This window comes from Phalangium opilio, unplaced genomic scaffold (assembly GCF_054372755.1).
Source record: "Phalangium opilio isolate 3A_F unplaced genomic scaffold, DU_Popi_V2 ptg000017l_1, whole genome shotgun sequence".
NCBI lineage: Eukaryota > Metazoa > Arthropoda > Arachnida > Opiliones > Phalangiidae > Phalangium > Phalangium opilio.
Window position 1 is genome coordinate 7,686,018 of NW_028324151.1, and position 14,945 is coordinate 7,700,962.

The 14,945-nt window shown below is 34.5% G+C and overlaps 1 protein-coding gene and 1 long non-coding RNA gene across 4 annotated transcripts in view; one reads left to right on the plus strand and one right to left on the minus strand.

The window, feature by feature from the left end:
• Window positions 1-14,945, plus strand: part of LOC149702880 (solute carrier family 2, facilitated glucose transporter member 1-like) — a 69,142-nt gene that overhangs the window by 12,054 nt on the left and 42,143 nt on the right. Inside the window, exon 1 of one of the 2 annotated variants that reach the window (XM_089866800.1) lies at window positions 7,233-7,411. The exons of the other annotated variant lie outside the window; for it this stretch is intronic. Within the exon in view, the coding sequence (XP_089722926.1) occupies window positions 7,379-7,411 (33 nt within the window). The 5' untranslated portion in view covers window positions 7,233-7,378. Of the gene's footprint in view, window positions 1-7,232; window positions 7,412-14,945 lie in introns of those variants that run through there. 2 annotated transcript variants of the gene reach the window in all.
• Window positions 8,549-14,945, minus strand: part of LOC149702881 (uncharacterized) — a 55,578-nt gene continuing 49,181 nt past the window's right edge. Inside the window, exons 2-4 of one of the 2 annotated variants that reach the window (XR_016381876.1) lie at window positions 9,935-10,110; window positions 9,552-9,851; window positions 8,549-9,384 (exon numbers count right to left, since the gene is read on the minus strand). This is a non-coding gene — a long non-coding RNA (uncharacterized LOC149702881). Of the gene's footprint in view, window positions 9,385-9,551; window positions 9,852-9,934; window positions 14,060-14,945 lie in introns of those variants that run through there. The other variant, XR_016381875.1, reaches the window with a different exon arrangement.

Consider the following 14,945-nt stretch of genomic DNA (forward strand, 5'->3'; position numbering starts at 1 on the left):
CTGTTCAATTCAGTTCCAAAACGGAGATACTCTAAGAACAATATATTGGCAACCCTGTAGCGCTGTTAAAGTTAAGTAACGGGCCAGGAAATTTCTCTAGCACACCATGATCTAATATCTAAAGGTTTACCGAAAATTGTTCGAACCCTGTAGGCCTAGTTAGAACAATACTTGTTGAAGCGTTTAAGAATCTCTTTGAGGGGGTGTGGTATATTGAACGGATGATCCGACTAAAAATAACTCTACAAATTTCGCGCTCTCTCACTCCGTGGGTGTCTTTATAATGCATTTTATTCCATATGGATTCAACCTTGCAAGACCATTTGAGTTTTGTTTTTTTAAAGAAGGGGGAGTGGAAGGACACACACCATACCATACTTCCATCACCTATAGGCAGTCAGGCCTACATCTGAATCTTCTTCTTCTTCTTCCGTTCCATTGTCAAATATCGTTCCCTGAATCCCTTCCCCTTAGTTCTCTTTGGATTTGTTCCAAAACAGAGTCTGGCTAAATTTCCGCTTAGCTTTGTTAGAACTTAACTTTGAAGTCCTCAGGGTTATTTCTTACGTGGTTATATCGCACCATCATCCTTTCAATTTCGTCGAAAATTACTATCGAATTTAATGTTGAACTAAATCGTTAGAAATGTATTTTGGGATTGAGTATGAAAGATTATTTGGGTTTTACTATATGGCCTTGCCTCCAATGTTCCCAATTGTTTAAATATTTTGAAGTAGCGGCTATAGTCTATTTACAGTTGGAGATATTTGAAATGTATTGTCTCACAAGCTAGAGGGAAAAGCTTAAAATGTATTGACGTATCTAGTATGGATAATATTATAAGTTTATAAGATATGTTCCATAAGTATGACATTGTCTATATTTAGTATGCTAGAGACTTACAGCTCGAGCTAGTTCGAGAACGACAAGCGACACAATTGACTACACTAGGTTAATTTTGCAGTCCATCTTCCTATTTTAAGAATTTCAACAAAGTCAGCGGTTCAACCAGAGGGGCCGGTCACTCGGTGTAATCGGTGTACACGGCTGTACCTTTTAAAGTAATTACGCGCAGTCTTTAAAAGCCCAAACGTTGACAGTGCTAAAATGATTACACTTAATCTGTAATCGGTGTACACTGAATCTGACAGTGGTTATCCCCTCGGTTCAAACATCCAGCTGGGTGACGTTTGAAACGCCATTTTAGCTAGATCACGTTTTGACCAGACACCGAAATCGCGGTGCTCGCTTCGCAATGTTTTACCAAGGAGTGATATCTAGTTTATTAGGGAGAAGGTATAAATTCACCTAATTTCCAGCTTTATCTCCAGTCAAAACGTAGGTCTGGAGTTAATCCCCGCCTCTAAATTACAACCAGCATCTCATTGGTTCTTGAAAACTCACGTCAGCGCAACTCGAATGACGAAAATTACGTATTTTCCGACTGAGGAGAGGCGAAATAGCCCGGCCTCCTTTTACGTGCCCCCTTGTATTTTGAAAGGGGGACTGGGACTATGGCGCGCGAATACAAAGGCATCTTATACCTTCTCCCTAGTAAACTAGATATAGCTTCTTGGTTTGGTGGTTCTTGTGATTGGGATTAAAAAATAAATTTATTTCTGTCTTGTAGCGGTTATTCCATTGAATGAGGAAGCTACTAACGATAAATTTGGCGTTTCAATGCCTTGAATATGAAAACTTCGTGGCAATCCCAAATCCCTCTTCAACTGCCAAACTCTAAAATCCTTGATCAATGTTTCGAAGACCAATGTAAAACCTTCCCAATCCCTTTGAAAATTGATTAACCAATTAAATCAGGCTACTTTGACATCGTCGCGCGGGATTTAAGATTAACGTAATCTCTAAGGCTTCTTCCTTCCAATGATTCCAAGGGAAAAACCTTCTAGCACCCGGGGATATCCAATGCACCCTTTGTGATGACGTCATTAAAGTAGTTCCTTAACAACGGAACTGAACGTTAATTAAAATAAAACAGAAAACAAATCACGTGACCTTAGTTTCCCCCAATTAGAAACGAAAAACGCCTTGTCTATTCCTTTCAAAGGGTTCCCGACATTGAGACTGTAAGACGTCTCCACGTATATGTAACTGAGAAAATTTAAATTAAATTAAATTAATTTAGATTAGAATTTACTTTGATATTAGTTATAAAGTTCTTCTTAACCGTTTAACGAATTCTCGATGGATTAAAGAAACGTTGATAAAACAAACTGTAGTTGTTAAAATTGGAAATTTTCCGCACCATATGTTTTGATTCTAACTCGAGTGTTTCTAGTTTTAGGGTTTAGTAAGATTAGATTGAAAAAAAATATTTTCTCGGGTTATTGTTGGTATTTCGAGAACTGTTACCGCTTGTGGAAAAGTTTTGATTTCGATATTTTTGGATAATATTTTTGAAACTTGAAGAAAAAATAAAAATACAACAAACTTAAGATAAATAAGTAAGAAACGAAAAAACAAAGAAACAAATAATGGTGGTCATCGAAAAGAGCTCTATGGCCGTTTCGGCCGCCGCTTCCTTCGTCTTGCATCGCTCGACATCAAAAGTACTTCTTACAGTTCGAAGGGAAGAAGCCATTGCCAATAAGAAACGAAATTGGTTAAGATTTTGGCTCTTGACTCGAGAGGCCCTTAGATGTCCGAGTCATTGGAATCAATTTGCCAATTATCTTAGTGAAAGACAGGTAATGAATGATAAAGTCTCGTTGTTGTTATCAGTTGTATTAGCTGGAATTTTTATAAGAAATAGGGCCTATTTTACACTTTTTTACAATGCACGCATTAGTATAGGGTTGGTACGGGGACCACAACTCCGAAAACAGGTGCTCAAGATGTGAAATGTGGTCGATGGTTTTTTCGTGCTAGATTTTTGTTTCGGGAAATTATTTTTTGACATCTTCCAAAAACAATCAATCGTCTGATTCGTCTCAAAACGTTCTCCCTTTATAAAAAGCAGAGAGGGTAACAATTTAACAGACTACAGCAAAAGAGACCAAAGTTCACCGTCCTTTTTGTAAAGTTCACAATTCATTATGGCTCCTCCCCCAATAAATCCGCCTACATATGTTGATAAACTTTCTACACAATTATTCCTGTTGGCTCTATGCATTCCTAATGATACATAGTTCCCATGCTAGAAGGATCCATACCATTTTCAATAGGAGGCCTGGCTTTAGCCTCACCTAGTGAGGCAGGCCTCTTTGTGTAACACCTGAAGCCTGGCCTCCCTGTGTAAATGGTATGGATCCTCCTAGCATGGGAACTATGTATACTTTTAATCCACGTAACACTTATCGGCTAAGTGCTAAAACATTCTCGCAAGTCATTTTATTAGCAAAACATAATGTTTAATGATAGACTTGATGGATTTTCAACTCAAAAATGGTCAGATTAGTTGGTATAATAATTTAAATATGCACGTCACATTTGAATTTACGAAAAATATATTTTTTAATATATTATCAACCAGAATGACTTTTAAAATGTTAAGGTTAAAAATAAAAAGTATATAGGAGTAAAAATTAAAATAAATGACAGTTTTAATTCATTTATAAGTCTCTTGATGATTCAATCGAATTAGATTATTATAATAGCCCAATTTTAAAACCCTTTTATACGCATCTGGTAAAGCCATTTGCTGGCACTTCTTGTTTGACAGTTGTAATCTCTATATATATATCTGGTGTCGTAACGTTTTCTCCATCACTTCTAAATAATCGTAAATGAAATCAAACAATCCGTATCGATAATTCTTGTGAGGTGTAGAGAGAATTGATTTCCAAAAGGTGAAACAATGTAGAAATGAAACAAATTACTTGTTGTTTGAAACAGTAATGCATACACCTAATTGGAATCATAATGTATCCATTTTTGCAACGGATCTAATCATTATGTATGACAAATTTTACCTCTCGAATAATCTATCTCACTGCGCCTTGCACCTTGGGCGCGCATAGGAACTCTCGTTGCAACCAACCAAAGAAATCTCAGTTAAAAAGACGTCAGAATTACGAAGCGTGATGGGTAGTGCTCTAGTCTGGCCCACAAAACCCGCATAGAAAGAAATTAACATGGAAGATATGGGGCTCAATGATTCCTAGTACCTATATGTATTCCCAGGAGAGTGAGTGATCCCTTCGTACACAGAGACGGAAGATGTAACGTGTAAATTTCACGAGTAAACCTTCCGCAACCGTAATGTGATAATGACGTCACAGTCATCCTATCATCAGATTTTATGTTTTCTTTTGTTTCATTGTTCCTAGTATTTAAAGGATAACTGGCAAAAGAGGAACTAGTGTGAGAATAATGTTTTAATGGCAAAATAACTATTCACCTTATTTACTACTTGCATGATGTCAGTCTCACTGTTCTTTAAAGTTTTAACCCTATTTCATTTTTATTCATGCAAGTTTAGATATTTACAAATCAGAATTTAACTCTTACTGATCTTATCGTGAGCTAGATTTCACGCAAAATTTGAGTGTATCTAGTTTATACCAGTTGAAGAAGTCGAAAACAAGATGATTTGAAATCTTGTACAATACTAAAAGATTCTTACCCCATTTTCTTGAATTATCTATGGTGTGATTACATATAAGACAGAGGGGGTAACCATTAATTGCGATCGCTGTTCGCCCTTTGATGGTACCAATAATTAGTTGAGCAATGTAAACTTATTAAAAATTAAACTCATTCAATTTAGTGACAATCAATAGACCGTTTTCAATAGTCTAGGGGGGGGTAATATATAGAATGGTGTTTTACCACTTTGTTGTCCGGTATGTCGATCCAACGACATTTTATAAGAGCTTCAAAGAAGGACTCAGGTGGACTTGCAACATTGAAATAATATTTAACGTCTCTAGGTCCATATTCCAGTAGTTATGACTATATAGATAGAAAATCATCCAATATGGCGACGGATGACGTTATCAAGATCGTAGATGGCGATAAATGACGTCATGGCACAACCAAAATGGCGAACTCTGACGACATGACGTCACTATACTTTCAAGATGGTTACCCATTGCTACTTATTCCGTCTTGCGCAGTAACGCTGGTGATACTGTGTCCCCTCACCCTCTTTGAAAGGGTAGATGGTACTTGCAGTGTATCGATTACGCCAAGTGACTGGCCCCTCGGTTAGTCCTAATGTGGGATACTCTTTGAAGGAGCCTGAGAAATATGAAACTTGGTATTTAGAATATTTTATGTCGTTCGACCAGACATCTTGCGATAAACTTCACTTAGTAGATATAAAAAAAAATCGTTTTCCGAATCATATTTCCAAATCTGTGCTGTGGGATTTAGGTCTCGTATTGATTCGATGTAGATAAATATTCTTGGTTTAGTTTATTGATTCCATAAAATTCTTCTTCTAAACATCTTAGGCACGTTTTCAGCACAAAATTCAGCTTGTTTTCTTGATTTTAGGTGACATAACATACCTTAAAAGAATAGCCATTTTCTAAATATAAATGGAAAAATATTAAAAAAATAAATTATCTCTTATTACAAAATAATTAGCATTTAATAAGTCTTAAAAATAACGACTACTGAGCCGCCATTGGTTGAGGGGCGTCTGCTAGCCTCTCAGCCTATGAGAATTCAACCAATCGAGTAGGGGTAAGTGGTTCGATTTAGCAGACACCACTGAACCAATGGTGGATGGCGCAGTAGTCCTCGTTTTAAGGGCTAATTAAATGCTATTTAATTTGTAATAAGAGATAATTTATTTTTGTTAATATTTTTCTTTTATAATCAGAAAATGGACGTTCTTTTAAGGTATAATGTTATCTAAACTTTTCCTTTAAATTGGCAATCAATTCCAAATATTAATTTTTTCCAAAATCGAATTTTAATGTAATTCCAAATATTTAATTGATATGAAATGAATATCCATTACTTGTTACTCTTTTGCTACTCGGAAAGAATCGTACATCGGGTTTCAGACTTTACTTTCTTAAACTCTTATTTAATAATAAATTATTAAATAAATAATAAAATAATTTAAATTTGTTCACTTAATTGGTTTTAGTGCTTACAGGGCCTTGAAATTTTGGGAAATTCTTTGTTGTGATTCGATAAGGCATACCTGAGTAATCTAATCAATACCACGTGCATTTGATAAACGTGTTTCGATTTGTAATGAGAATTTTTTTTTGTTTGTTTGTTCCTTTTTATTAAGGGGAGTGGCGTTTTCATAAAATCGTAATGAATTTGCTTAAGAGTTAAAACTATAATAGTTGTTGAATTTTGAAGGTAAAACAAATTAGTTTAAATAAAAGAAAAAGGTGTTTATCATAAAATCCCAAATGAATTGGACTAATTAGCGTTTGCGTTTCGGTAATTGAAATAAAAAATTTAATAGCTTCAAAATTGAGCAGGTAAATAAGATTAATTAAGTGCGAAACCAACGCTGCATGAAGTCTCACGATTTTAAATCAATACGGTATACAGGGTGTTTCAGATAAGTCTGCATACATAAATTAAGGGGATGTTCTTTGTGCGATTTTGAGTCGAAAATGTTCTATAACATTTTGTCACATGGGCCAATGTTTTCGAGTTATGGTTTTATTGTTTTAGGGAAAACCCCTTAATTGTCTTGGCAATTTCATAATTAAATTTAAGGGGGCATTCGTAAAATACTTTGACCAATCTTAACTTGAAAACAGTTATGATTTAAACAGTGTTTTAGGGATGACCCCTTAATTAAGTTAGAAATCATTATCTAAATCATTTCCTTAATTAAATTTAAGGGGGCATTCGTAAAATACTTTGACCAATCTTAACTTGAAAATAATGTCCCTTGTGGCAAAATGTCATAGATAGAAGTTACATTTTCGACTCGAAATTGATTTCCCAAAGAACATGCCCCTTAATTTATGGTATGCAGACTTATGAGAAACACCCTGTATTTTCTTCATCCAAAAAGCGGTTAGTTTATTGTATAATTTAAATATTGGCACGAAATCGATTTATTGAAAAATTGCTAGCGTTCAACTTTTCCAATTTCTTCTTTAACTATAGAGAGAATTCTCTTAGCTATCTGAGGCGCTGGATATCAGATTGTAGATTGCGTTACGTTACAGCTTCTCTAATTGGTCTAAAAACCACGTGGAGCAAAACATAGGGGGCTTAACAAGATGAAGGTTATAAAAAGACTAACTCTGTTAAAATTCTCCTTTAAAACTAACTAAGGAATTCATCGAAACAGATATATCGTTAACGAACTGGTTTTTGTGTCAGTATAGTGTACTTAACGATTTGTTTAGTTTGTTTTGGAGAGATTGTTTTTGTTTTCCCATAATATTTTGATAAAGACTTAGTTTGTTTTGCCTAATTTGTCGGAAAGATGGGCAAAAAGGACGTTACTGGGATTTTTAAAGTAAGTTTTAGTATTATTGGCATGTTTCAACCGCTGTGCAGAGGCGGACTGCATCGAGCCGTTATCGTATATTTAATTGGAAAGTAGGATTTAAATAACCTCATGCACGGGCTTGGGTTAAGGTGGGAAATAAGTCCTGCAATTTGCGATTTTTGTTTTTATAAAATAAACAAGGGGCGAGGTAAAAAAAATTGGGTAGAAAACGCAGTGGTAATCCCCTTTCGTTTTCTACGTTTTTAGATAAATATAAATTCAATTTTTTTTTTAATTTTAATTAAATCGAAATGTCACAAATTTCTTTTTTTTTAACAAAGTTTTATGTCTTTAGTGATTTTAATATTATTTGTGACGTCATTTATATTGTTGAAGTTACGTAGTTCTACGTAAGAAAATTAAATTTATGGATATTTTACTTTTTAACAAATCCAAGAACGTTTGGCAATGCAAAGATACAGGGCTCCCTTTTTCTACCCTTTTTTGCTCCCACCAGGTTCTTAAAATCCCTGTTTTCCTGCAAGGTCCTTAATCTACCCTAAAATAGGTATTTGGTCATTAAATTGCATTATTTTCCAAAAAGTAACGAAAACTCGTCAGTCTAATCAAAAATAAGTCTAATAAAGTAAGAAATAACTTGCTATTTTGTTGAAAATGGGGAAAAAAGTTATAATGTTTTTAACTGTACTGTTTACTTTAAAACATGTCAGTTTAAGATAATCTTTGCAAAAATAAAGATGCCATTTTTACTTAGTGGTCCCGTTATCCTGAAAAGTCAACTTATTTCCTCTATTTATTTTCGAAATTTTGGTAGAAGCCTGAAAAATAATATAGCTGTCCCATCCATTATTTATATGGATGTTTTAAATTTAGTTGTTTCTCGCGCATGTCTACTTTAAAACGTGATTTTAAACATGTTATGCAATTATAAAAGAGAAGCTACTCGGAAGAACGCAGAACTTCTTGTGGGTTTCCCAGGATTTCAAAGAAATAAATTAGCTTCGAATTGTAATTACTATTGTTATAAAGATTTGCTTCTGTTACGCAATATTTTTCTACGGAACTGAATCCACAAAGAAAATAAACTTTTGTGGTTTTTCTTTGTTTTATTTATCTTTTAAATTCAAATTGAAGACATGGTAATAAAGTAATAAATAAATAAATATGATTATCATTTATTCAATATTTCAAAGAATTATGACAAAACCTTCTTCCTAAAGTTTATTTTCAGAAGGAATTTAAAGAAAGCATCGAAAATTGCAATATTTGTCCGAACGTTTCTTTTCTTTTCTTTTTTATCAAAATCAGCATTTTTAATATTCTCGCAAAATAAGCATATTTTTCAATAATTATTTGGCGTGCTCTCGCATTATTTCAACCCTTCTTTATTTTTTTGAGCTCCTTTCGCATTATTTCTAACTTATTTTAAGTGTATTACTTGACACGTCTCTAAATGTAGGGAGGGAATGAATGAACAAGGACTATAATTGGAATTTAAGAAAAAAAAAACAATTTGAAGTATTTCTTTGCGTTAATATGCTGTTGATTGACGAGCCTTTAAAACGCTATTGCGTAGGTCCAATATTTTCTGAAATTGCTTAATTAAAAAAGTAAAGGGACTGTGAAGTTATAAACGATTTTTTTTTTACTATTTTCTTCAAGGTCATTTTTCACTGGTTTGCCCTTTCAGTTTTTTTTATTTTTATTCTAGTTTGTCTGCTCAGAATATAGGCCTAGGTGACTTAGAATCCATTTTAACTTTTGGGACCAATATCATTAACTTAATAAACTAAAAATAAAATGTATACAAAAACCACAGAAACCTAAAAAGTAGTTTATAATCTGGGACTATGATTGTAATCATAAGCTTATAATCCCCACCAAAGTTCACATTTGAAGCTTCCCCCAGCTCGGCGTTGGCGATGAATATTTCTCTCGTTGCGACTGCAGCGCGCTTATGCGGAATCTTCGATTCTTATCTGCCGAAAAAAAATCCGCTAGTTAAAAGAGGAGTCGTCATTTTTGTGAAATTGTTGGCTGCGTTCAACGAATGAAACCGATCACGCAAAATTATACATAGCCCTGATTTTCGGTATAGTCGGCTACTACAAACTTTCTCGTGACACCACACCCTCCTATCTCTTACCTCGGTTTTGACGACCATATTGGAAGTCTTCAGCTCAGACCATACAATTTAGACTACGAATAATGATGTCACATCTCCGTAGATACTCCCCTCTGAGTAACACTCTGTAGACTCTAATGGGGTTGGCAAACCTCGGTATTGGGACATACAAGGCGTTGATCCCTCGCAGGCTCCGAGCATAAAATGATTACAGCGCAGGCGCAAACAAGTGGGATGGAAGGCAAAGTTTTTACCCCCGTGTCTTTCCCTCTTAGTTACATCAAAATGGTCTGTACATACTGCTGAACGCGTCGATAATAACTGTAAACCGTTCGCAAAAAAACACCAAAAACTCAACTCGCTTGCATTAGACTGGTTACTTAGTTTTTAATTTAAATTTGCACCTTTTACTCTGCCTTTAAAATAATAAATTTCTTAGCGAAATTATTCCATTGAGATGTTTCCCAGCATTCCATTCCGTAACAAAATATTCGTTAGAGATATAACCTTGAAATTTTTTGGGTTTCTTTTCCTATCCGTAAATTTACATCGGACCCGTGGGCAGATTGGAAAGATGTAACTGTATAAATGAAAAATCCGATTTTTAAAAAGATACTAGCCAATTTTTCTCAAATAAAAAAAAAGTTAATTCATTTATTATACTAAATGTTTAATAGTAACCAATCAGAGACCGTGTTTACGTTGCTGTTGGGAATAGCTTCCGTAAAATGTATTAAATTCTCTTCAAGATGAAACTATCAAAATATTATTAAAATGGGAGAAGATGACGTCATTATTAAAGCCCATAATGATGATGTAATTTCTTCCGGGAATATTCTAGTGAATATGCAGCTAGATTTTATTTGAAAGACCCTGTTAAATTTTCAACTGTAAATTTGAGCTATTTATTTCCCATTTTGCCGTCCGGGTCACTGTTTTCAAGTTATAATTTAGTGTTTTAGTGATGACCCCTTAGTTAAAGTAGAAATCATTGGTTTGAATCAGTTTCTTAATTAAATTTAAGGGGCAACCAGTAAAATACTCCAATCTAATCTTAGCTTGAGAACGGTGGCCCTAACAGCAAATGTCATTGAAAATTTATTTTAATGCTCGAGAAACAGAATTAATGCAACTTCAAACTACTTTAAAAAGTATTCATTTTCCTTCTTGTGAAGTAAATACTGTTCATAATAAGTTTTATGAATCCCGCCCCACAAAATAGGCGTTAATTTATTACATGTTTTGAAAATTATTAAAATATTGGGAAAGTAATTTTCCCTCCTTAATCTTAGTTACTTAATTTAAACTCTTTGCATACTAATCTAAGTTAAAACTGGTTTTTAGTGGGTAAAGGTTGAATTTAATTCGGTTAATTAACCTATAAATCTTATTTTCTTAGATAGGTAAGGTTAGACACACTGTGTTTGGATCAAAACGTTTAGTTCTTGCACCGATAAAAGATTTTTTGAAGCAAAATGTTTCGATAAATTTATAGAACTTTTTATACGTCTGAAATCCAACGACTTTTAAGAAAAACATTTTATAAAATGAAGAACGAGTCGAAATTAACCGAATTAGAAATTTTGATTCCCAAACCGAAAGTAGTAAGTAGTTTTCTCAAATTTAATTAACTTCTAAGTTTAGTTTTGTTAGTTTGATAGTTTATCTATGGCATCTTAATTATATCTTTAATTTTATAAGTAGGAATGGAGGACAGAGTAACGTGGGCACGCGTCAAAGTCCCGGACCCGCTTCCACGGGACGGGGGGTATGAAAGAAGAGGCGGGTCATAGCGACAGAGGTAAAAAGGAATTACGTATTTTTCACCGTCCCCGTCAGCAACGTCATTAAAACGTAGTTTAAGTGAGCCAATAAGATAATTTAAACTCTTCGTTACGTGTTGGAGGGAGGTGCTCTATACTGGGCTATGAGCCGGACTGAAGTAAATACTAACCGTTCTCCATTCCTACTTCTAAAATTAAATCTATCCCTGATATTACATTATGTTAATTAAAATGAACCACCCCCATTCCAATATCAAGAATGTCATCAATATCTTGGCGAAAGATTTGTTTTTCCAACTTTTCTTGGCTGAAATTAGGTCTTGTTTATATATAAACTAAATATTAATGTTGAAAACGATTATCTTAAATTAGATCTATGCTCTATAAAACTAATTTCATATTTTTTCTGGACTCGTAATCGCTATGGGATAGTTTTGACTTTTAATTTCGCAAGTTTCTCATCGATATTGCGCTTGGTAGCAAAAAGATAATGTTTCTATTTACGTCAGCATCTATTTGGCGGGATAATCTTGGGTCGTTCATCAATTCACAACCCAATTTTTCCTTTTTCATCTTTCTTTTTACATAAGTTAATAGTTTGACCTATTATTATCTGAGATGTTCGATCCTCTTCAAAACATCTTATTTAGGATTATCGCTCACTCTCTCTCTCTCTCAGCTTTTGAAGATTTCAATTGGTTTCTTATGTTGTATCCAAGGTCCTTTTGGATTTTTTTTTAAAGAATCATTATCGTTTAGTTTAAACGTTTTTAGCCACATCTTAAATACAATGGGATGTTAGTTACTACTTGGCCAAAGATGCTGTTGATGTTGTTGTTGTGTTGAAATGCAGGATTCCTGTTGTTTTGAACACAGAATAATTATGCGGTCTAATCTTTTGAAAGCACTTAATTTCAAGGCTTCTTTATCGCAATACTTTCTAAAGTTCAAAGTTAATTTTTGAATTATCGTTATGGTTGATAGACCATTTCAGTGGTGAAAACGGAATAGGCAACCCCTAGTATCGGGTAATACAAATAAATAGGAATATGTTATAATACTGTGGCTTAAATGGATATGCCGGGCTAGTATATTTTCTTTTTAATCAAAAGAACCTGTAAAGTAATGAATATATCAATTGGATTAGACCATCTTGTTTCATGCTTCTTAAATTGTGCTAATTCCGCGATATGTGTATTGAAGTGGAGATTTGATTGTAGTGGTTGTTATCAATCAGGTCTTCCCTTTAAATTGCAAATTAGTCCATTTTCTATAGAGGACCATATTTACTTTTGAAGAAGTTTGTTCCTGACTTTAATGGCTCTCTTCAAGTCTTGTGATCCATGACTTCAATTTTTATTTATTTAACACTGTTTTTCAAGCTTAGATTGTGTATAGTATTTTACGGATGACCCCTTAAATTTAATTAAGAAATTGATTTAGACAATGATTTCTAATTTAATCCAGGGGTCATCCCTAAAACACTAATCAAATCATAACTCGAAAACAATGACCCTGACGGCAAAATGACATAGATAAGTTGAATTTTCGACTCAAAATCGATTTCCCAAAGAACATCCCCCTTAATTTATACCAGACCCATCAGAAACACCCTGTACATCAGAAAGTACATTTTTAGCCATACATTTCATAAATAATTTGCCGAAAGTTTCATCTAAATCATTTTCAACTTAAAGATTGTAGTAATAAGCAATATTTAAATGTAGAAGCGTTCACTTAGAAAAAATATTCAAATGAGACTGATTTTGTCGCCAAGATCCATCCCAGAAATGAACCAGCTGTTTAATTTTAGGCTTAGCTGCTCCATACAGTGGTGGTATCTTTACCCGCGAAGCCCGGCTTCAAAAACCGCCGTCTCGAACTGAACCTCCTTCTGCCTCTTTGTACAAAAATATATCAAAAAGAAATGAAAAATCGTAATCAGATTTGGCGACAAAACGAAGCGAGCAATTTCACTTTTTATTAAGTCAGGCGCAAGGCGCTTGCGTAATGATTCTCTCATCCAGTGTCTCTTCTCTTCTCTCCTCTCCTCTTCCTTCAGAGAGGTTAGAATCCTTTAAAATATTTTTCCCTGTTTTCCAGAACCCGGGATACCAGGGAGAGAAATAGTACAGTTATAGAGGTATACATGGTGAACCGCTCCCTTTAAAATTGACCAATAGAAGGTAGGGACACACCCCCAAAATAAGTCGTTAAATCCTTTCTAGGTCAATCTTTCTCGCGCCCTTAGCAACCCTAAAGAAAGAGGGTAACTTCTTCTTCCCTGTAGCCTCAAATGCTCCTCTTTTGAACACAAAACGTCATATCTTTTTGATTTTTAAAGCACCATCACACTTGACTTGCCGAGTATTTGAGATTTATTTAATGCTGAGTTTATTAATAAAGTTGCCTTACTGGGTTTTATCAGTTTTCATAAACAGGGTTGCCGCTGTACCTGGAAAACCTGGAAAAGTCAGGGAATTTTGAAATGAAAAATCTGTGGCAACTCTGATAAAGGTTTATTGATATTGTGTTGACAAGTGTTGCCAATCATTTTTGAGTGCAATTCAACCGCTATCCACAACAGACGGAAAAGTTTGTAGTATTCTGCTCGATTTTAGTGATCATTCAGTTGCAACCTGCATTAGATGCTCTAATAACAAATTATTGGTAACCCTGAAGGGCATGCGGTCAAAGCTATGAAACGGAGAAGGAAAATTCTGTAGCCCCTTAAGACATTTCGGGTCTAGACAGGGTTGGCAAGTTTTTGCCAGGGGTGGAAAAAACCGCGGTTTTTACCTGGTAAAAACCGGGTGGCAAAAACTAATTTTTCCGCGGTTTTTACCGCGCGGTTTAAACCAGGTTAAAACCGGTGGCAAAAACCATTTTTCTCCGCGGTTTTTTCCACTTTTTAAGGTTTTTTCCAGTTGCTATGTGAAGTATTTGACTAATTATTCGTTAAATATTCGCGAAAAACCTGGCAAATTTGAATACTAAAAATTTAATAGAGTAATAACCACCTCAAATTTAAAAATTAAAAATACTATTGTTATTTTTCTAACATAACAATTACAAACATCACGAAAATGCACTTAAAACTATCTAGTTTACCACTTTGTAACCATGAATTTAGTTTTTGCCGGTTTTTTCCGTTTTTGCCGGTTTTTACCGGTTTTTTCCACGTGTCCCGGCAAAAACTAGTTTTTTCCGGGTTTTTGCCAACCCTGGGTCTAGAATTTTTTGATACCGAGTGTTGTTATACTGCAACTCATCCAAGAATTTCATTAAAGTCCTAGTCAAATACTATAGTTATTATACGTAATATCAGAAGTAAATAGGAGGAAGTCTCTAACAAAGTGGATATGTCCAGGCGTCGAGTTATCACGTTTTTGGCGGAAGTAGCGGATGAATACACTTCCCCGAAACTGTTTTCTCATCGTCTGTACAGGTTTAACGATTTTAGATAACTTTAGAACCGTTTGGTGTCGCGTTAATTTCTCTCAATAACTTTCCTCTCCTCTCTCTGATTGGGTGAATTAAAATTTTGCGCCACAAACCGTGTTTTTTGTGGGAAAGGAACACCTTATACTATCTTAAGCTTGAGATACGTACTTCCCCCTATTTACTTCTG